Source organism: Oncorhynchus masou, chromosome 32, assembly GCF_036934945.1.
Source record: "Oncorhynchus masou masou isolate Uvic2021 chromosome 32, UVic_Omas_1.1, whole genome shotgun sequence".
NCBI lineage: Eukaryota > Metazoa > Chordata > Actinopteri > Salmoniformes > Salmonidae > Oncorhynchus > Oncorhynchus masou.
In genome coordinates this window covers 58,585,765-58,607,734 of record NC_088243.1, presented here as the reverse complement: position 1 = coordinate 58,607,734, position 21,970 = coordinate 58,585,765, and the positions used below count along the sequence as shown (strand labels likewise).

At 43.5% G+C, this 21,970-nt stretch overlaps 1 protein-coding gene across 1 annotated transcript; it reads right to left on the bottom strand.

The window, feature by feature from the left end:
* Nucleotides 1–16,078: 16,078 nt before the first annotated feature.
* Nucleotides 16,079–21,801, bottom strand: LOC135527049 (transcription cofactor vestigial-like protein 2). Its single transcript, XM_064955704.1, has 4 exons — nucleotides 21,533–21,801; nucleotides 18,761–18,954; nucleotides 17,471–17,866; nucleotides 16,079–17,205 (listed from the first exon to the last, which is right to left on the bottom strand). Exons 2-4 carry the CDS (start codon nucleotides 18,933–18,935, stop codon nucleotides 17,174–17,176), a joined length of 603 nt encoding a protein of 200 aa, XP_064811776.1. The 5' UTR covers nucleotides 18,936–18,954; nucleotides 21,533–21,801; the 3' UTR covers nucleotides 16,079–17,173.
* Nucleotides 21,802–21,970: the final 169 nt, after the last annotated feature.

Genomic DNA, 21,970 nt, shown 5'->3' with positions numbered 1-21,970 from the left:
TAACTTTCTAAGAATGTTATTTAAAAGGCCCGCGGTTGTGAATACAGAGATTTTGTCCCTGCCCCGCCCCCTCCGGAAACCTATTTCTCAAAGCTACGGATATGGATCACGTTCTGCGGTGTGTTATTTTACGCACACAACTTAGCTACTGCTCATGCTCCCCCTCCTTTAATGTTTATCTCTTTACTCACCCTCTACTGAACCATGATGATGTAGCCTATGTCTGCTTCATATTTCTGAATAAAAAACCCTGCATCGATTTGAACAAACAAATATATATATTGAAAGCTAACCTTCTCTGTCTGTTGTAAAGCATATTGCAGTTACACAAGAGGTACAGAAACCCTGTATTATGTGTATGTGAATAACTCACGTCGGAGAGTTTTGTAAAAATGCAAGCATAATCCTTTACTCAGGTATTACACATTACAGGTCATGACATCCCACTCAGACATTTATATATCCTAGATAGGTGCCCGACTAGCGCCATCTATGGGTTGGCATTATGCCCACCATCTTAACTTCTTCCTTTTCATATATAATTAGCTCGAGCACTTCATACCATTTCAATACCACAGTGAAAATACCTATTTACATTATCAACACCTTTAAAAAATATATTATAATATTAAACAATTCATTGTCCATCTCTTAAGGGACATTGTCTCCCGTACCGCATGGGTGGTCTTATTTGAGCCCTTATCCTAGTGTGTCACACTGATACCACTAGGACCTCTGGGACGTTGGGCACATCTGGGAGCCTCAGGGCCTCTCCTTCCTCTTCCACAGCCTCCTGAAATTGTGGAGGTACAGTCGGCAGAGATAACTGCCCTGGTGGGGTCTTCCCAGCCTCCTCTTTATGTGTAATGCCCACACAATCCAGAGGATATTCACAGTCATCCCATGTGTCCCTCCTGTGCCATATGCTCTCCTGAACTGGGGGTATGTCCTTCCGGTTCCTTCGTTACTTTACTTCCACTTCATATGACCTTGCGCTAATGTGCCCTATGTATGTGCCAAGATGTATGTGGCATCCCTGGTGTGAGGTTACAGGAGCACTCTGACAGCTTGGTCTTGTTTTATTACAGGTTGATTTTTTGCATACTGGTCAATGTAATGTTTTGACTTATCCTGACGTGCACGCTTGTGTGCCTGAACATCCCTAATGACCTTTAGTGCGAGGATCTTGGGAGTTGTTGGCAACAGAGAGCGAGTGCGTCTAGACAATAAGCGCTGTACAGAACTGTAGTCGAAGCCCTCTGTGGGAGTTGTTCTCGACACCAAAATGGCTTGCCACACATCTGTGCCTTTCTGTATAGCCTTTGTGATGAATCTTTGCTATTTTCACTGCTGACTCTGCGTTACCAGTACTCTGGCTGTGGTAGGGTGGGGAGGTCACATGATGGAACTCCCAGGCTAATGCAAACAAAGCAAAGCCTTGGTTGGTGAACTGGGACCCATTGTCCGCAACTACACCACTGAGGTATGCCATATCTGCTAAACTGCTGCTTAAAACAGTCGATAATGCAAGCGGCTGTTGTGTCAATCACTTTCTCCACTTCCCAAAAATCGGAATAGTGGTCCTCTATAATCAGACAAGGAACGTTCTTGACTGTGAACAGATCCATTCCCACTTCAGACCAAGGATGTGCTGGTACATCATGTGGGTGCAACTTTTCTTTTGTTGCTTCGGTAGTTAGCATTACATATGCTGCACACAGCCATAACATTTATTCGGTCATGTTAGGCTAGAATACTGAGTCTCTGGCTTTCCTGAGACTTGCTTCGACCCCTGAGTGCCCTGCATCAATATGAGAGAGAATCATCGGGCGTAGTGAGTTTGTCTCTGTATGTCCAGTAGTCCCTCAACAGGATGGGTGTACTCTTTGAGTCCGGCCAGCCTCTTAGGATAAAAGACGGAAGCATTCGAGAAGTCTTGTCCTCTGCTGAATGAGCTTTGATAGTGTCCCGTGTCTGCAGGCAGATGTTTTGACCTGTAGTTTTGACCTGTAACATCTTCAACCTCAGCCTGAAGAGCATATACAGTCTCATTTGTCCGATATTGAGGGTGACTAGTTGTTGGTAGTGCTGCCCTAAACAATAAATCTGCAATGTGAAGCTCTACTCCTTCTTGTATACTACCTGTAGTTGATAACGCTGAAGCTTTAGCATCATCCTTTGAAGTCGCTTCGGGGCAGACAATTTTTTATTTTTTTTAAGATAACCTCAAGCGACTTGTGATCAGTGTGCACCGTGATAAAGTCCCTACCATGAAGGTATTGATCAAAACGGTCACAGGCAAACGGACACTTGCTCTGTGGGTGTCAATGTCCTTGAAGCAAATGCAATGGGCTGCCCCTTCTGCAGGAGCACTGCCCCTGGGCCTTTGTCACTTGCATCACATTGTCGGGTCACTTCCCCAGTATTGGTTGGTTGCTTATCAATTTCTTGATTTGTTCCAATGCAGCATCATGTTGAGGAAGCCATGCCCACAGCACATTTTTATTGGTCAGCCAACGCAATGGCTCACATACGTCAGACAGAGGAGGTAAAAGTTTGGCTAAGTCATTTACAAAACCAAGCAGTCGCTGCACTGCTTTTGCGTCTGTAGGTGGCGGCATTTGCTGTACTGCCTCCACCTTCTTGGGGTCTGGCTTCAGGCCTTCAGCTGTCAAAATATGTCCCATGTATGGAATACTTGTGAGCCTGAGCTTAACTTTGTCTTGATTCAGCTTTAGATCCATCTCCCTTGCTCTTTGTAAGAGCTGAGTCAGGTTGTGGCCATGGTCCTGCACTGCTTCTTCCATTGTAGCACCACAGACTTATACCAGGATGTCATCAGCTATGACGCTTATTCCTTGCAGTCCCTGAAGTGCATCATGTTGCCTTCGCTGTCATTCCTCTGCAGCTGGTTTCACTCCAAAAGGTAACCTTGTCCACCGATATCTACCTTTGTGGGTCCAGAATGTGGTGAGGTAACTACTCTCTTTATCCAACCTTTCCTGCCAGTACCCATTTTTTGCATCCATAACCAAAAATATTTTCGCTTTTGCCAGGCTTGGCAGTACTTCTTCAATGGTAGGTATTTGGTCATTTGCCCTACGTAAGGCTTTGTCCAGGGCACTTGGATCGAGGCAGACTCTTATTATGCCAGGCTATTTCACTACAACCATGTGGCTTATCCACTTAGTAGGTTTGCTGACCTTCGTAATGTCACCCTGTTCCTCCATTGAATCAACAGCCTTTAGTGTCTTTTCCTTCAGTGGAACTGGGATTCGGTGGGAAATCTGTTGAACTGGTCTAACAGACTCATCCTCCACCAGGTGAAGCTCACCTGGCCCGAGCCCCCATCCCTTCAAAAACATCCTCAAACTGTTTCAGTATTGCCTCTGAAGTGTTCAAGTCTGATGGGATCTTTTGTTTTCCTTTAGTGCTGACATGATGAACAACATGTTGGTGGTTAAGCTGTAGCAACTGAAGCGTTTCACACGTTTCTGCTGAAGGGATAGACTTTTGCAAGGTTTTCACCACTTGGAACTTTATAAAATATGTTTCCCCATCATGATTGGCTTGAAGTTCACACTCCTCTTCTGATGCAATACACATTGCATTGGAGCAAAAACAATCAGCGTTTTGTGTGATGATGTAGGTTGGCTAATCTTTATAGTTGCTGAGATATCGTAGCCACTAGCTAGAGCTCCTGAAAAATAGCACATTACTACCTTGACTGCCTGTCTGCCCACTGCTTAGCCAATGTTTGGAATTATGATGGAAAAAATAACATTAAATCGCTAATGACACTGCATGTCTGTGTCTTGCTAGCAGTTCCACCTCTGGGCAGCCGAATGTTCTAGGCAGCCGAGCATCTGTATTCTGACCGGTTTGTTTTGTGTGTTCATAATAATGCTGACATATTGTAGCAAGAGATGCTGAAAAAAGAACTAGCCAATTTTTGTAATGAAAATGATCTATATTTTTACTGCCTGTCTGTGTTTTGCATGTGTTTGATATGCTTACCTAAATAGCTGCATGTAACTCATCAGCTAATAACATGAAACATAAAGTTTGCACGAACACGTCGATCAAGGTCTTTTGTATACAACGTGATAGCTCCATGTAGCCTAACACACCTCCTGAAAAAATAACATGACATCGCACTTTAGGAATGGAATGAATATTTAGAACATGTCAACCATATATTTAGTGTACAACATGAAGTTTCCCCCTCCATGTCAAGGGGTCGTCACTAGTTACAACAGCCAAAAAGTCACAACAGGGGGGGCAGCGGAGTAGTGGGAGTACTGAGTGAAGCTAGGTAGGCAGCAGAGCGGGCAGCAGCTACAAAAAAAATTAAATGAGGCACAGAAATCTCTTTATCAATAGCCACTGCAAGTCGGGTTCAAGAAAATCCAGAACTGCAGCCACTCCGTATTTAAAAACATACCGCATAAAATCTGTTCTCGACATCAACAAAACTCTATCCTCTATCTTGTTAAGTGTGTTCAGGTGTGTTGGCTGCACCCACTACTTGGCCACACCTGATCTTAATGAGTGCTTGTTTTCTTTGAAATGAGGTCCATTTAAATAGACGAAGTTGAACAGCTAAAAAAACAGGCTCCATCCTGGTGGTTCAGTGGACTTATTCCATCCATAGAGAGGTTTATAGGTTTGAATCTCACTTATACTGTGTCACAATAAAAAAAAAATGTGTTTGCATGATCAACGCATAAGGACATTAATTTCCATGTGTCCTATCTGTGCTTGGAGTTAACCCAAAAATGATCTAGTACTGTAATTGATCCGCTTCTGTGTGTGAATATGTTTCACGCTTTAAGGAAGTTATTCATAAACCGCCAAATAACCTATAATTTCCGTTCTCAGAGCATTATTTAAACCTCCCAGGAAAACTTTCAAGGAACTAGAATAAAACATTCTCAGAACCTCCCTGCAACCTAAACATTTATTTTCACTTCCGTTCTCAGAAAACATTATTCCACTGGCAGTGGCATTCATTAAATTCTTGATAGATGACGTTGCCATTCCAGCTGTTCAAGCAGCAGAAACATGGCAACAATGCACCCATGTAAAATTCCTATAGAGAATTGCAGGTACTGTAAGTGTGTCAGCAGCAGAGAAAAGGTTACACTCATCCCAGCCAAGTCCATCCATCAGACACTACCTCCTGCAACGCAACCCATCCTCAATGTGTTTTATTTAACGACCACCCCATATACAGTACCTGCCGGTACCTTAAGGCCTTATCGAATAAAATAAAATGTAATTGGTCACATACACATGGTTCGCAGATGTTAATGCGAGTGTAGAGTAACGCTTGTGCTTCTAGTTCTGACAGTGCAGTAATATCCAACAGGTAATCTAACAATTCCCCAACAACTCCTAATACACACAAGTCTAAAGGGGTGAATGAGAATATGTAAGTATATGGATGAGCGATGGCCGAGCAGTATAGGCAAGGTGCAGTAGATGGTATAAAATGTAAGATATGTAAACATTATTTAAAGTGCCATTATTTAAAGTGGCATTATTTAAAGTGGCATTGTTTAAAGTGACTAGTGATCCATTAATTAAAGAGTCCAGTGATGGGTCTCAATGTAGGCAACAGCCTATCTGAGTTAGTGATTGCTGTTTAGCAGTCTGATGGCCTTGAGATAGAAGCTGTTCTTTCGGTCCCAGCTTTGATGTACCTGTACTGACCTCGCCATCTGGATGATTGCGGTGTGTACAGGTAGTGGCTCGAGTGGTTATTGTCCTTGATGATCTTTTTGGCCTTCCTGTGACATCGTGTGCTGTAGGCGTCATGGAGAGCAGGTAGTTTACCCCCCGGTGATGCGTTGTGCAGACCGCACCACCCTCTGGAGAGCCTTGCGGCTGAGGGTGGTGCAGTTGTCGTACCAGGCTGTGATACAGTCCGACAGGATGCTCTCAATTGTGCATCTGAAAAAGTTTGTGACAAGACACATTTCTTCAGCCTCCTGTTGCGCCTTCTTCACCACACTGTCTGTGTGGATGGACCATTTCAGTTTGTCTGTGATGTGTACGGCCAGGAACTTAAAATTTCCACCTTCTCCACTGCTGTCCCTTCAATGTGGATAGGGGGGTGCTCCCTCTGCTGTTTCCTGAAGTCCACGATCATCTCCTTTGTTATGTTGACGTTGAGTGAGAGGTTGTTTTCCTGACACCACACTCCGAGTGCCCTCCCCTCCTCCCTGTAGGCTGTCTCGTCGTTGTTGGTGCTCAGTCCCACTACTATTGTGTCGTCTGCAAACTTGATGATTGAGTTGGAGGCGTGCATGGCTACACAGTCGTGGGTAAACAGGGAGTACAGGAGAGTACACACCCTTGTGGGGCCCCAGTGTTGAGGGTCAGCAAAGTGGAGATGTTGTTTCCTACCTTCACCACTTGGGGGCGGCCCATCAGAAAGTCCAGGACCCTGTTGCACAGGGCGGGGTCGAGACCCTGGGCCTCCAGCTTAATGATGAGCTCGGAGGGTACTATGGTACGTTGTAATCATCAGGGGAGATATCTGTAAATCTCAGAGGCATGTTGGTCAATGGTGTCACTGTGCAATTGATCGCGACCCCTCTCTGCCTCTCGCCGCAGGCATGACTCTTACTTAATCCTCCTCCATCCCTCTTAAATCAGCTTCATTGGCGTCACTGACTTCCTGAGAATCTAAAAGCCTATGAGTTAGTGGTCTTTCTGCCTTAGAATACACGCTGAAAACACACTTAGGTTCTATCAAACTAATTGTTTGCAGAATTTCTAATCCCCATATTGTTATATATATCTTTTCAATCATACCACCACTCCTCTGATTGGAGTAAAGAAATGGATAAACAATACGTCATCTAGTGCTACTTACAGCTATTTTTGCGCACATATACAATACACTCAAATTTTGTCGACAGACTAACTCATCTTTCCCAGTACACTACTGTTTTACTATTTCCTTTTGCAATACATCCTTCTATTTTGAACCTCTCTATTTTTAGAATTTCTACTGAGATTGTCCTAAAAATAAACACTTTACCTTAGAGTATAATCTTATTTTCCAATGATTGATAATGTTTTTTCAGAACCCATCTGAACACCGACAATGTGGCTTTTTGTACAATGGGTGGGTCTAATCCTGAATGCCGCTAGATTAAAACCGCATTCCAGCCAGTGTCTATTCCACAAGTTACCACCAGCTAAATTGATGATGTTTTGCCTATTTACTCTGTTCCATCTGACTGCGGAATCCACTGTCTTATTAGCCCAGCCAGGCAATTTGTAAACTTAATCTCAACTATAAAAATAATTTAGACATTATCTCACATTTATTTTAGACTAAAATGTAGTTTTCAACAGCAGAGATTTGTATAAACCTTGCTGTCTGTCTCTCTGACATTTGCAACATTGTTTCAATATTCAAATTGGATCTCAAGCTGTCCGGTTAACCGCTTAGCGGTTAAGAGCGTTGGGCTAGTAACCACGAGGTGGAAAATCTGTCGATGTACCCTTCAGCAAGGCACTAAACCCTAATTGCTCCTTTAAGTCATTCTGGATGAGAGCGTCTGCTGAACTACTTAAATGGAAAAGTTAAGGGGTGTGAATACTTTCAGAAGGCACTGTAAATATGCCTGTTTAACCTTATCTGGTTTGCCATTCCAAATAGAATGTCATATTTTTTTAAATCTCACATGACTTTCCCAAGTATTCTCCTTGGGTCGATAGAGCCATGAATAAATATGTAAGCTGCGATATCACTAGAGAATTAATCAGTGTAACTTTACATTTAATCAGGAGACCACAAGGCAATTTCAAGTTTGTATCTTTTAGAGACCCAATTCGTAATATAGTACATTTGTGTTTTAGGGGTGGCAGGTAGCCTAGTGGTTAAGGGCCAATAACCTAAAGGTTGCTGGTTCGAATCCCCAAGCCTGGAAGTTGAAAAAAATCTGATTCTCTATCCTTGAACAATGCAGTTAACCCCCAATAACAACTTTTCCTTGGGTGCTGATGATGTGGATGTCGATTAAAGCACCTCTCTGATTCAGAGGGGTTGAATGCATTCAGTTGTGTAACTGGCTAGGTATCCCCTTTCCAGAGAAATGAGTCCTCAATAAGGCCTTTGAAGATTGAGGACTCAAAAGAAACCTTTAATCATCAGCGTACATTATTACTTTTGTCTCTAATCCCTTCATTGTTTGCCCCTTAATTAGATCATTCGATTTTTAGAGCTCACAGTTCAAAGGCCATAATAAATAAGTATGGTGACAGAGAGAAACCTTTTTACGCCTCTTGACAATTCAAAGTTCTCAGAGAAGTAACCGTTATTTATTATTTTATATAAAGAATTGTTGTACATTATTTAATAGTTATTTAAAAAATCCAGGCACTTATAAACTGATTCTAGACATACGGTATCAAAGGCTTTCTCAAAATCTGCTATAAAGATTAGACCTGGTTTCCCTGCATTCTCATAGTTTTCAATTATTTCTAGTAGTCTAATGTTTTCTCCAATATATCTTCCTTTGAGGATTGTCCGGTATTGGAAATGAGAAATTATGCAAGTAATGTTATTTGATAGTCTAAAAAACAACAAAGTAGTGCCTTTTTAATTCTACGAAAAAACATTCTGCCAATATTTTTGTGTGGAAGGGTTTTGGGCCTCCAATTTTTCTTTTGTATTGCCCCCTGGCTCCTGCTTCAGTCGGAGATAGATCAGTCCCTATTATTGTGTGTCTTTTTTTGTGCGTGTTTACCAGTAATTAAAACATAGTAGCAATGGATCTTTCAGTAGTTCCTAAAATGTTTTTATATCTCTATTGGAATGCCATCAAAGCCGGGGGTTTCCCCCGTCTGAACGGAAACCATTTTCAACCACAGTTCGTCCTGTGTAATTAGGCCTCGCACCTAGTTTAACATTATTTTTGGGGGAGAAGGATATCACAAAACTCCTCGTCAAGCAAGGCTGACCAGACGGGCAAACCAGAATGAACGCACCGTCTTTTCCTCTTCAATCTGAGCCAGATTGACAGCACTCTGACCCAATGAGAATGGGGGGGAACCAAAGGTGGCCAATCATACATCAGTGGTGGCTAGGTTCTAAATGTGTTTGTGAAACTGAAATAACACATTACCATGGGAAAAATCTAAGGGATATTATATTATAATGTCACCTGTAAACTTCTTATTGTTCCACATTGACATCTCTGTTTCTCTGTAACGAATGAGCTAATTAGTCATGTGTAGCGCTGCACTGCTACTGTTGTGGCACACCTGGCTTCTGAGTCGCTGATAGACTCTGAATAAGGGAGAAGAGCGTGTCCAACAAATTGATTGGACGGAGCCTCGGTGACAAAGGCAGATGGTAGCGCATCAATCAAACTGCTGAAATGGATGTCAAAGGACTCCCCTCATCTCACTCTAAAAAAAAAAAATGTAAATAGAATGCTAAGGATGCCTGGAACTTTGAGTAATTAGCTAGTAATGTCAAATCTCCACCAAATATATGTATATATATATATTTTTTTTTTATGCATGTATTGAGATACAGGTGAATACTGTTTGTTTAGAAGTCCTCAGATGTCTATTGGAGTTGAAGCCAAGGAACAAAGGCTCTTCTGGACCACCAGTGGTGACACATTACACACAGGAAGGAACCACACAAGAGTTTTGTGTATGCGTGTGTTTGCGTGTGTGTGCACGTGCACGTGAGATGTGTCAAAATCAAATCAAATCTCATTTTATTTGTCACATGCACCAAATATAACCGTGAAATGTTTACTTACAAGCCCTTAACCAACAATGCAGTTCAAGAAATAGAGTTCAGAAATATTTACCAAATAAACTAAAGTAAAAAAATATATATAAAAAGGAAAACAATAAAATAACAATAAGGAGGCTATATACAGGGGGTACCGGTACCGAGTCAATGTGGAGACTATATACAGGGGGTACCGGTACCGAGTCAATGTGGAGACTATTTGATTATGGCTTGGGGGTAGAAGCTATTAAGGAGCCTTTTGGACCTAGACTTGGTGCTCCGGTACTGCTTGCCGTGCGGTAGCAGAAAGAACAGTCTGTGACTTGGCTGACTGGAGTCTTTGACAATTTTTTGGACCTTCCTCTGACAACGCCTAGTATATAGGTCCTGGATGTCAGGAAGCTTGGCCCCAGTGATGTACTGTGCCGTACGCACTACCCTCTGTAGAGCCTTACGGTTGGATGCCGAGCAGTTGCCATACCAGGTGGTAATGCATCGGCCAGGATGCTCTCGATGGTCCAGCTGAACCTTTTGAGGATCCAGGGACCCATGCCAAATCTTTTCAGTCTCCTGAGGGGAAAAGGTGTTGTCGTGCCCTCTTCACGACTGTCTTGATCATGATAGTTCATTGGTGATGTGGACACCAAGGAACCTGCTACTCTTGACCCGCTCCACTACAGCCCCGTCGATGTTAATGGGGCCTGTTTGGCCCTCCTTTTCCTGTGGTCCACAATCACCTCCTTTGTTTTGATCACGTTGAGGGAGAGGTTGTTGTCCTGGCACCACACTGCCAGGTCTCTGACTCCTCCCGATAGGCTGTCTCATCGTTGTCGGTGATCAGGCCTACTACTGTTGTGTCGTCAGCAAACTTAATGATGGTGTTGGAGTCGTGTTTGGCCACGCATTCATGGGTGAACATGGAGTACAGGAAGGGACTAAGCACGCACCCCTGAGGGGCCCCAATGTTGAGGATCAGTGTGGCAGATGTGTTGTTGCCTACCCTTACCACCTGGGGTCGGCCCGTCAGGAAGTTCAGGATCGAGTTGCAGAGGGAGGTGTTTACTCCCATGGATCTTAGTTTAGTGATGAGCTTTATGGGCACTATGATGTTGAACGCTGAGCTGTAGTCAATGAACAGCATTCTCACGTAGGTGTTCCTTTTGTCCAGGTGGGAAAGGGCAGTGTGGAGTGCAGTTGAGATGGTCTCTGTCTGTGTCTGCATTGTGTTGGATGGTGGGGGGATTTCTGGGTTCTGGCATTGTCCTTTTTTCATTTGGACCGGGGTTGTTACAGTACCAGATGAGAAGGTGCTAAAATTAGTGCAGAGCCACCAATAATCAACAAGCAGGTGTGTGGAGATAGCTTTTTCTCTATCTGCAGCAGACAATGGTGCCTATAGTGAGGGGTAGACCTCAACATGCTTGGCAATCTGATTAGGAAAAGGGTGGGTGGGTGTAGGGAGAGGGCACCAGTATACCACCAATCTATTACCATGTAACTGCAATCTCATAACTGCAAACTCATATCTAGTAAATGCAGCAAAGAATGCAGCGGGGAAATTGTTCCTAGGTGAGGGTAGAACTGAGAGTTTTGGTGTATTGTTCTTCACAGTGCCATACATTTATTTTTCATTTTTATGAAAGGATGCAACAGGGCTAAAGAATCACACAAGAGCTCATCCAGATGTGTTGTTTGATTGATTGAGCCTGACTTACTTTGGTTTGAATGAGGTAAACAAACATACTCATTGTTCTCCTTCAGACGAATAAATCAAAATTGAAAGTACTCTCGCCAGGCCGGTAACAATTTCAGATGTGTTACGGATACAGTTATCCTGTGTGTGTGTGTATCCTGTGTGTGTGTTTCTTTTCTCTCCTTCTCCACCTCACAGGTGAAAATCATCACTCCCCAATCAGTCAACAATCAATCATCAATCAGAAGACACACCTCCTCCTATTTCCTAACCTATCACATTTCCTTCCCCATGGCTTAAAAACCCCATCATTTGTTTGTTCTAGAGCTCAATCTCTCTGTAAATGCCACGTCTGTAGGTCTCTGTGTTTCACTCTCGCTTTGTGTCTTAACCTCTCTTTTGTTTAAGCACCTCATAGCACTTTGTCATCACCTGTGAGTATTGTTTTTGGTTATAGTGTTTGTTTGTTGCTGGTGGGAAAAGGGGGAAACCAAGACAAGTCGCCCATGGGCATACACTACCCGTAGGTGAACTTTGTTAAATACACTAGTTAGAACTGGGCGGACCACCCACTGTATTTTTGGTTAGTTAGTTAGCTGTTGTTAAAGTAGGCTAGTCTAGCTTAGGGGTGTTTTTGAATACTTATTGTTTCTTTCCTTGGGTCCAGCTCAGCCCCTTTTCCTGCTCCCCCCATTACCGTGTGTTTATAAATAAACCTGGAGTTTGACGGTAGATTTCTGTTGTCGTGGTTATTTCGTTCACACTTTTATTTTGTCACAATAATAATTTGCATGAGTTATGTTACGGGTCTCATTACCATCCCCCCCCTAGACTGTCGGGCCAAAAGGGATTCGTAACAAGATGGGAGAGGATTTAAGTCTACAAAAAGTAAACTCAAAGTTTAAGTAAAAGTAAAGGCCTACATCAAACTCAAATTTGATTGAGGATGTTTTTTCTTGGTCTAGTTTTTTGGAAAACAGAACAAAGCCAACATTTCATCTTCATTTTATAACATCCTCAAGGTTAGAGTGGTCAAAGTGAACCAGGTGAAAAATCTGTCGCTGTGCCCTTGAGCAAGGCACTTAACCCCAATAGCTCCAGAGTCCTGGACAATGGTGACCCTAGCCATAATCCCAATCCCTGCACGTGTTTTAGGGGGAGTTTTTAATCACCTCATGCTTCCTGCTTTTCTTCTTTGCCTTTTCTTCTGATTTTAGAACTCTTTTCAGTCCAGTTATTCAACATAAGTTGCAAATTAGTGTTATAATGTAGGACGGGGCAGAGAAAGGAACAGCCATTAGGCATGGTACAGTATGCCTTCAAATAGTACCACTGAGTAAGGACGTATGAGCTCAGCGGAAAGCTGAAATGGACAACTCACAGAATAAGTGACACGCTAGAGTAGCTTTGACGGCCACCCCCTATTAGCCTTCTCCCATATCTGTCTGCACTATGCTACTGCAGAAACACAACGCAAACTCAACAGCTCTTAAGTTTTCGTTCTCTTTTTAGTGGCACTGAATAAGGAATATGGCAGTGAGGTTTGAGACCTCTTAGCAGAGTGCTTTTAATTGTATTTTGTCATGTATAGGATGGTCATTGTCACTATTAACCAAACATTCTACGTAAATTATCAGCCCCAAATTCTAAAAGAAAAAACGATTGTTTTTGTATTATTGAAGATAATCCACTATACCCCCATGTGGAATTCCCCGGGTCACTGGCAGCATTTGGAACTGCCGATCTGTGGTCAAGAACGCAGAGTTCATCTCAGCCTATGCTGCCTTTCATACCCTTTACTTTTTGGCCCTGACGGAAACATGGATCACCCCAGAGAACACTGGTACTCCAGCTGCTCTCTCTTCATCTGATTACGTTTTCTCTCGTAGTCCAAGATTATCGCGGTGGTGGCACAGGGCTACTAATTTATCCTAACTGGAGATTTTCTATTTTCTCCCTCTCTCATCTCCTCACTTGAATTCCATTATGTCACTGTCACTTGTACACTCAAGCTTAGCGTTGTTGTCATGTATCACCCACCAGGTGCCCTTGGGCCAATGAGCTTGACACCTTGATAAACTCATTTCCTGACTACGCCTCACCGCTCTTCATGCTTGGCAACTTCAACCTCCCTTCGATTATTTTTCTCTTTCCCCTCCTTGCCTTTTTTGGCCTCACCCTTTCCCAATCCCCTCCAACTAACAAGGCAGGCAATACGCTGTACATCAACTTTACCAGAAGCTGTTCGCATTCTCATTTCACTGCAACCCCCCTCCACGTTTCTGATCACCACTTTGTTTCCTTTTCTGTCTCCCTTTCCTCCAACCCTTGCCACTCAGTCCCTAACCAGACGGTCTTGCGCCGTTGCAATCTCTCTCCCACTACTCTCTCCTCTTCCATCCTATCATCTCTCCATTCTGCAAAATCCTTCTCCCTCCTGTCTCCTGATTTTGCCTCTTCGACCCTGGTCTCCTCCCTTTCTGCATCCTATGACTCGCACTGTCCCCTTTCCTCCCAGGTGGCTTGGCCCTCCCCTCCTGCTCTGTGCTTGAGTGACTCACTGTCCCCTTTCCTCCCGGGTGGCTTGGCCCTCCCCTCCTGCTCTGTGCTTGAGTGACTCACTGTCCCCTTTCCTCCCGGGTGGCTTGGCCCTCCCCTCCTGCTCTGTGCTTGAGTGACTCACTGTCCCCTTTCCTCCCGGGTGGCTTGGCCCTCCCCTCCTGCTCTGTGCTTGAGTGACTCTCTGTCCCCTTTCCTCCCGGGTGGCTTGGCCCTCCCCTCCTGCTCTGTGCTTGAGTGACTCACTGTCCCCTTTCCTCCCGGGTGGCTTGGCCCTCCCCTCCTGCTCTGTGCTTGAGTGACTCACTGTCCCCTTTCCTCCCGGGTGGCTTGGCCCTCCCCTCCTGCTCTGTGCTTGAGTGACTCACTGTCCCCTTTCCTCCCGGGTGGCTTGGCCCTCCCCTCCTGCTCTGTGCTTGAGTGACTCACTGTCCCCTTTCCTCCCGGGTGGCTTGGCCCTCCCCTCCTGCTCTGTGCTTGAGTGACTCTGTCCCCTTTCCTCCCGGGTGGCTTGGCCCTCCCCTCCTGCTCTGTGCTTGAGTGACTCTCTGTCCCCTTTCCTCCCGGGTGGCTTGGCCCTCCCCTCCTGCTCTGTGCTTGAGTGACTCTCTGTCCCCTTTCCTCCCGGGTGGCTTGGCCCTCCCCTCCTGCTCTGTGCTTGAGTGACTCACTGTCCCCTTTCCTCCCGGGTGGCTTGGCCCTCCCCTCCTGCTCTGTGCTTGAGTGACTCTCTGTCCCCTTTCCTCCCGGGTGGCTTGGCCCTCCCCTCCTGCTCGGTGCTTGAGTGACTCATTGCGAGCTCCCCACTGCCTTCTCTTCCTCAGTATCTGCGGCTAAATCCACTTTCTATCACTATACATTTGAAGCTTCTGCCTCTCTGCCTGCGGCTTTGTCAACCACTTTGAAAAGAAGGTTGACGACATCCGCTCCTCATTCACTCAGCCTATTGAGTCCACTGGTCCCACTCACACAGAACTACCCTACGCCTTGACCTCTGTCTCTCCTCTCTTTCCAGAAGAAATCATGGTACTAGGGAGGTCTGGTCGCCTGACAACCTGCCCGCTTGACCCCATCCTCTAATCCCTTCTCCAGACCATCTCTGGAGATCTTCTCCCAATCCACATTTCCCCGATCAACTCATCCTTGACCACTGGCTGCGTCCCCTCTTGACTTTAAAATGGCCCGAGTCGCTCCCCTCCTCAAGAAACTAACACTCAACTAATCTGATGTCAAAAACTATAAACCTGTATCCCTTCTTTCTTTTCTTTCCAAAACACTTGGAGCGTGCAGTCTCTGACCAACTCTCTCGCTATCTCTCTCAGAACGATATTCTTGACCCTAACCAGTCAGGCTTCAAGACGTATCACTCAACCGAGACTACTCTTCTCGGTGTCACAGAGGCTTTCTGCACTGCCAAAGCTGACTCTCTCTCATCCTCCTAGATCTATCCTCTGCCTTTGACGCCGTGAACCATCAGATCCTCCTCTCCACCCTACAGGGCTGGGTGTCTCAGGCTCTGCACACTCTTGGATTGCGTCATACCTGGCAAGCCGCTCCTACCAGGTGACGTGGAGAGGATCTGTGTCTGCACCACGTACCCAAGCTCTTCTCTGTCCTGTCACCCCAATTGTGGAACCAGCTTCCCCCTGAAGCTAGGACAGCAGAGTCCCTGCCCATCTTCCAAAAGCTCCTGAAAGAGGTAGGGGCCTCTTCAAAGAGTATCTTAAATATAATCCCCCTGCTCACCTCGACTCCCCCCTTTCTAGTTCTGACTTTGTTGTTTGCTACTTTATTGAGGAAAAGTGTACTTACTATGCCTGTGATATGTGGTTGTCCCACCCATCTATCTTAAGATGAATGCATTAACTGTATGTTGTTCTGGATAAGAGCATCTGCTAAATTACTGAAGTGTAAATGTAAATACACATAATGAACATAAAAAATGAATGCAAAAACATGACCATATTTAGTAGTCTAGTATTTATTTCTTAACATTTTCAATTTGAAAATTAAATACATTTGGCACCTTTTCCCTCTTCTTATTTTCAGCCACGGGATGGCAGTATTGTCACACTTGTTCTAAATGGCTTGAGGTCTGTTCCTGTGAAAGTAATGTACACTATGTGCACTTGCCAGGCGAGAGATATCTCATCTGATCCAGTTCATCATGTATTTCTACTTCATCAAAGGTAGACTCAGCGATGTGACGTAGATGTAGAAAGTAAACAGCAAGGCTCAACTTCTCCCGTTTTGGTCCTGTGGCTACCACGCTCTAACAGGGTGAAGTGAACCCATGCACAGATACTGTGTGTGACTGTGTGGGAGCAAAGTCTTGCATCTTGCTCATCTCAAAATATGCGATGCTGCTCATGGCAATGTCATTTCCCTGAGTATACTTTTAAGATGGAACAGATTATTTTTTTAAATGTTTAATCACGAATCACAACTCAATTATTACAGTAAAAGAGGTTCGTGTCAATTCCTACAATGCAATGCAATGGTATTCTCATCAGAAATCTCTGAATAACAAAAACCTCTTCATAAACCTCTTTCATTTTCAAGGTTACTTTGGCAATCATTTATTAGGATATCAACTGCATTTCATTAATTTGCTACATGCAAAAAAATGAAAACAGTTTCTGTTTCCATATCACATCAAAACCCCCTCCTTTAGAAGTCCACACATCAGAGGAAACAGATATTCCTAAACACCAACATTTCAATAAAATAGTCTTAAAAAACATTGTACATTTTCTCCACAGTCGACACAGGCTACTTTTGACATAACACTGTTTTTCTTACACATGCAAAACACCCCCTTCTCCCTCTCTCTCTCTGTCCTTGTGTATAAATGCTTAAAGTTATTGAGTTGTAGGCAGCATACTGGCGACTGGCAGTGGTTGTCACCTTGGTCTTTGATGTGAATTATGATCCGGTTTGCAAACTGGTTAGTCAGTAAGTGATTTGTTTCTGAGAGGCAATTCCAGCTGTTGCATTGCGAGGAACTGAGGTCATCCTTTGAAGAGGAACAGAGGGGAGACACTTCCTTCTTCGAGTGGCTGTGGAGGAGGCCTGTCTGATAACCAGAGGAGTGAACACAGCATGCACATGTTGCAGACTCCTCTCTTCCCTGCGCGGTCATGCTTCATTTAATACCAATAGAGTTCCCTTTTCTGCAGACCTATTCCCAAAAGAGGGTAGAATAGGTGTTGAATAACTCAAAAGAGACCTTTGGAAAACCAAGCAAACCACCAAAATAAATTAAGTTGAAAAAACAACAACACTGGAGCACAGATACTGTAAAACCTCCCTAATCTTTACAAAATCCAATGGATATGGAATTATAGATTATTTGTCAGTTCACTAGCTAATCTATGTGAAAGAAAAAAGTCTCCCTCTCCCTGCACATGCATAGTGATAAGGGATCTGGGTAGAGGCAGCCATACCTGAGTCAGGGTTCATGGGGTCTCTGAAGCCAGGTTGACCCATCCAGCTAGGGAGGAGCTCTGGTTTGGAGCCCGAGGCCAGGCCTGCAGCCACATCTGACCGGTCACTATGGAGGAGATTGAGCAGGGAGTTGGTGTAAGTCTGTCCAGTGATCCCCAGGCCCTCATGGGACATGGAGTGAGGATAGGCCATGGCAGGCAGGCCCAGACCACCATGTTGCCTAGGAGCGAAGGCCAATGGGTTGGTGCTCTCATCTGGGGAGCTGAGAGCTAGGCGGTGGCTGGAAAAAGACTCATTGGTGCTGCTCAGACGAAGGCGACCAGACACAGGGGGAAAATGGTCTTCAGACCAAGATGGGGTTGGTACAACCCACTGGCAAGATGTTGAGTCAGACTCTGAAACAGATGTGGATAGAGAAAAATACATCCACAAAGAGTCTAGAAATGTGTTCATTTTGTACATTTCACATGTCAGTGAACACACGTTTTCTTGTTTGGTGCACACATCATCATGATGATAGCATACAAAGTTAATTGCAAAAAAATTAAATGCCTTTTTTAGTATATTTTTTGGGGGATAGACGAGCTGAAATTAGCAGATCAAATCTAAGTCTATAAAATAACATTACCTGCATCATTTCAACAACAATATATATATATATATATATATATATATACAGTGCATTATGTGGTATTGTGTGTAGATTGATGAGGGAAAAAAACAATGTAATCAATTTTACAACAAAATGTGGAAAAAGTCAAAGGGTCTGAATACTTTCCAAATGCACTGTATAATGGCTCTGGCAGCCAAAACAGCCAATTACTCCATCTAAACCTGAATCGATTCTCAATTGCGATATGGTTCGAGAAACATGAAGCCCTTAGCCTTCATATCACATCAAAATCATTGTCAGACTGATAGTACCTGCATTCATAATTCAAGCCTGATTTAGATCAATGTACACTATATGGACAAAAGTATGTGGACACCTGCTTGTCAAACATCTCATTCCAAAATCATGGGCATTAATATGGAGTTGGTTCCACCTTTGCTGCTATAACAGCCTCCACTCTTCTGGGAAGGCTTTCCACTAGACGCTGGAACATTGCTGCGGGGAATTGCTTCCATTCAGACACAATAATATATATATATTATTATAAAAATGTATATATTATATAAAGTTTATTTCCTAATTGCACTGGACTCCAAGTGTATTGGCCAATCACTCAATCAATCACTCCAATCTTAATTCCAACCTTCATTGCATAGTTAGGTGTCAGTCTGCTCACCACTCTTTTTGCCCTTCCCGCTGGGGGCCTTGGTCTTACTGGCCTTGCTGAGGGCACGGTGGAAGTGTTGGTCCACCATGCTACCGATGTCACCCTGGAAGTAGGTGAAGATGACTCTATTGGACTGTTCCTCTGTCTTTAGAACTACCTGGGGGCTACCTGAATGTCCTGCCATCGCTGACTCAACTTAGATCCTGTGGGAACATAGTAGAGTACAATGGTTGGAAGGTAGAGAACATTCATATTTTGCCTAACAAGTCCATGCATCATCTGTAGTCTAGGATTCCCATACAGTATGTGATTGTGGAGTTATGGCTTTTGTACGTCCATAATTGAGGGATATGGATATAACATTAATGCACAGTTCAGACGCTGAACTTATGGTGAGTCAAACTGAATAGAAATTAAAAGTGGTCTGGCATGGACGGTTAAGAGCTTTGCTTGGCATACCGATTGTTTTCATTCAACCGCTCTCAACACTGCAGCAGACTTCCTCGTTGGTTTTGGGTGGAATTCAGGCATAACAGTAGCCGACTAAACTCAACTCCATGACATTGTTCTTTGTAAACGCGGCTTATTCTTTGGGTGTGGAAATCCATCGATTTTGATTTTAAAAACTTTATTTTATGTGAAGTTCGAACTCCAGTCTGCCCACACTAGTCACCTCTCAACTCCATTGTGAATCGTGGAGTTGAGTTTAGTCGGCTGGCATAGCAGTGACCTCTCACAGAAGTCCACCTAAGAATCCGAGCCCATGATTGTGCTTCCCGCGGTGGGTGTGGCCAAGCAACCTTTACAATTAACATATTTTGACATACATGACCATTTCTCCCGACAGTGGAAGAACTGCTCTGGCGCGCTGCCTGAAACAGAGGCCTGTTTCACTTGCATAGCACCGAAAGCTGCCGAACTATTGTCAGAAGTTTGACGAGGTGCATTGCGTGGTTTCAGAGGGCACTCTATCCCCACTCTTCCAAAGACAAAGATACGTGTTTTTAAGTTTGGTACGGCGATAGAGAGGTTTTTGAACTAGGGCTTTACTCCATTTTTGTTTTATTTACTGACTTGGGTGGCTATTGTAGCATCCAGAGGAATTCACAGATCATCTCACCGTGAAGTAGTAAAAGGGTTATAACCTAACATTCATTTGTCATTTTATTTTCCACTCTGCCTGGATGATAATTCAATAATAATTCAATAAGTATCAAGGTGATCTTATTTGATTCATCGAACACATGCTGAGAAATCGCCTTCATCTGTGCATGTATCAACATAAAATAATGGGCAGGATAAGCTATTCAAAACCTGACTGAAATGTCATCTTTTATTGGTCTTTATCTGTTATTTGCAAACAATGTCTGCTTGTCATTACACAAAGGTTCAAAGTAAATCAATACTTATTCATGTCAGCACATTACAGGCTGTTCACTACATCCTTTTTATGCAGTTTGGCATTTATTGAGATGACTCATGTACTGGAGGCAGCTCTGCAGAGCGGTCAATACGCTCTAAAAATGAGGGTTCCTCAAGGGTTCTTTGGGAAGGGTAATGGCTCTATGTGGAACCATAATGGCTCAAAAAAAAACTTTGAATTCTTCAATGGCTCTTTTAGTGATAATTAATATGTTGGGGACCGGCTCATTAGAATATTTTGGGGTGTGGTTTGCGCACAGCTCTTTTTGTACAACCGTGAGTGAGAGTGTCATTCCAGTTTATCTAATGTGTTGTGTTATGCCATTGCATATTATTTATGGCCAATGATGGTGTCTTGTGAATGAGTCATGTATGGCCTGTCAATTGAAAATGGTTGACTAGATCAGTCAGTGTGTCTCTATTCTCTCCTCAAGGACCCCCCAGCTGTTCCAGAAGTAGCTCACTTGATTCAACTTGTCAATTAACTCATTAATAACACCTATAGCATTTTAACAGTATAATGTGGCTGACCAGAATAAAGAACCCTGTATGGTTCTTCAAAAGGATCTACAAAGAACCTTTCAGATTGAAAAAGGTTCTTTATAGAACCGTTCTCCATAAAGCATCTAGAAAGAAACATAAAAAAGGGTTCTATATAGCCCCAATTAGGGTTGTAACCACAGCTGAAGCCTTTTTTCCTCTGTGCTATATAGATCCTTTTTTAACGGTTCTTTATAGAACCATTCTTCATAAAGGTTCTATAAAGAACCATTAAAAGGGGTCCTATATAAAAGGGGTCCAAATAGGGTTGTAACTACAGCACCAAAAATGGTTCCATTATCAAATAACCCTTATCTGGGTCTATTTAGAACCATTACATTTTAGTGTGTAGCTGGAGCAGCCACAAAGTCATAAAATATTATTTTAAACCTAACCTTAAACTTAACCACAGTGCTAACCCTAATGCCTAACCCTAACCTTAATTTAAGACCAAAAAGTTTATGTTTTTACAATATAGACAATGTTGACTTTGCAGCTGGCCAATCTAGAGGAAACGCTCAGTTTTGCCTCCAGGGCAAGATTCATAACAATAAAGGTCAACCTGCCGTTTGCATCACAACTTTTATCTCTGTATATAAATCGGCCTACCTTTTGTTCAGTTAAATTATGTCAACAACCATGTAATATTGAATAAAAAAGTTCCCAAGTGACATAAGTCAGAAAAAAATAAATACACCATAAAGTGGGGAATTATAATAATCAGACATGTATCTGCAAATATTGATAAAACTATACATTACGTATGTAGTCTTGTAAGATTATATTACAAATAAATGCATGCCATGTACTCTCTCTTACCTGAGCAGGTGAGCTCCTCTGATCAAGGACCAAGTCCCAGGTTTGATTGATTGAAGTAACCCTTGATGCTGCCTATATTCAATTGCGCACAATTACTCAAAATAACGTTATTTTGACAACAGCACTGGCATTCCTCAAATGCTGCTGATAAAACACAACCTGTTAAGATTACTGTGCTCTCAAATGTCCAGATTGATGGAGAAAACATCGATCTCTTCGCTTATTGGAGTTTGTTCGTCAGAAACCCGCCTTCATTCAACACATCCTGCGCTCGAGCTGCCTGCTGTGTGGAGATATCGCGAGGGAGGGTGTGATGCGCTACGACAGTATGACGAGAATGTAACTGAACAACTTCCTCCACACACCGGCAGCACCTTATCGAAACATTCCTTAGTGAACTACACTGTCAAGAACTCGTATTCACGTTTAGAAAATGGC

What these genes read in the sequence shown, in the direction of transcription:
- LOC135527049 (XM_064955704.1), bottom strand. Translation starts at nt 18,935, where the DNA reads ATGGCAGGACATTCAGGTAGCCCCCAGGTAGTTCTAAAGACAGAGGAA. An exon ending in CGGGAAGGGCAAAAAGAGTG is followed by an intron (nt 17,867 to 18,760) that starts GTGAGCAGACTG and finishes CATCTGTTTCAG; the next exon opens with AGTCTGACTCAACATCTTGC. An exon ending in CCCCATGAACCCTGACTCAG is followed by an intron (nt 17,206 to 17,470) that starts GTATGGCTGCCT and finishes TTTTGGGAATAG; the next exon opens with GTCTGCAGAAAAGGGAACTC.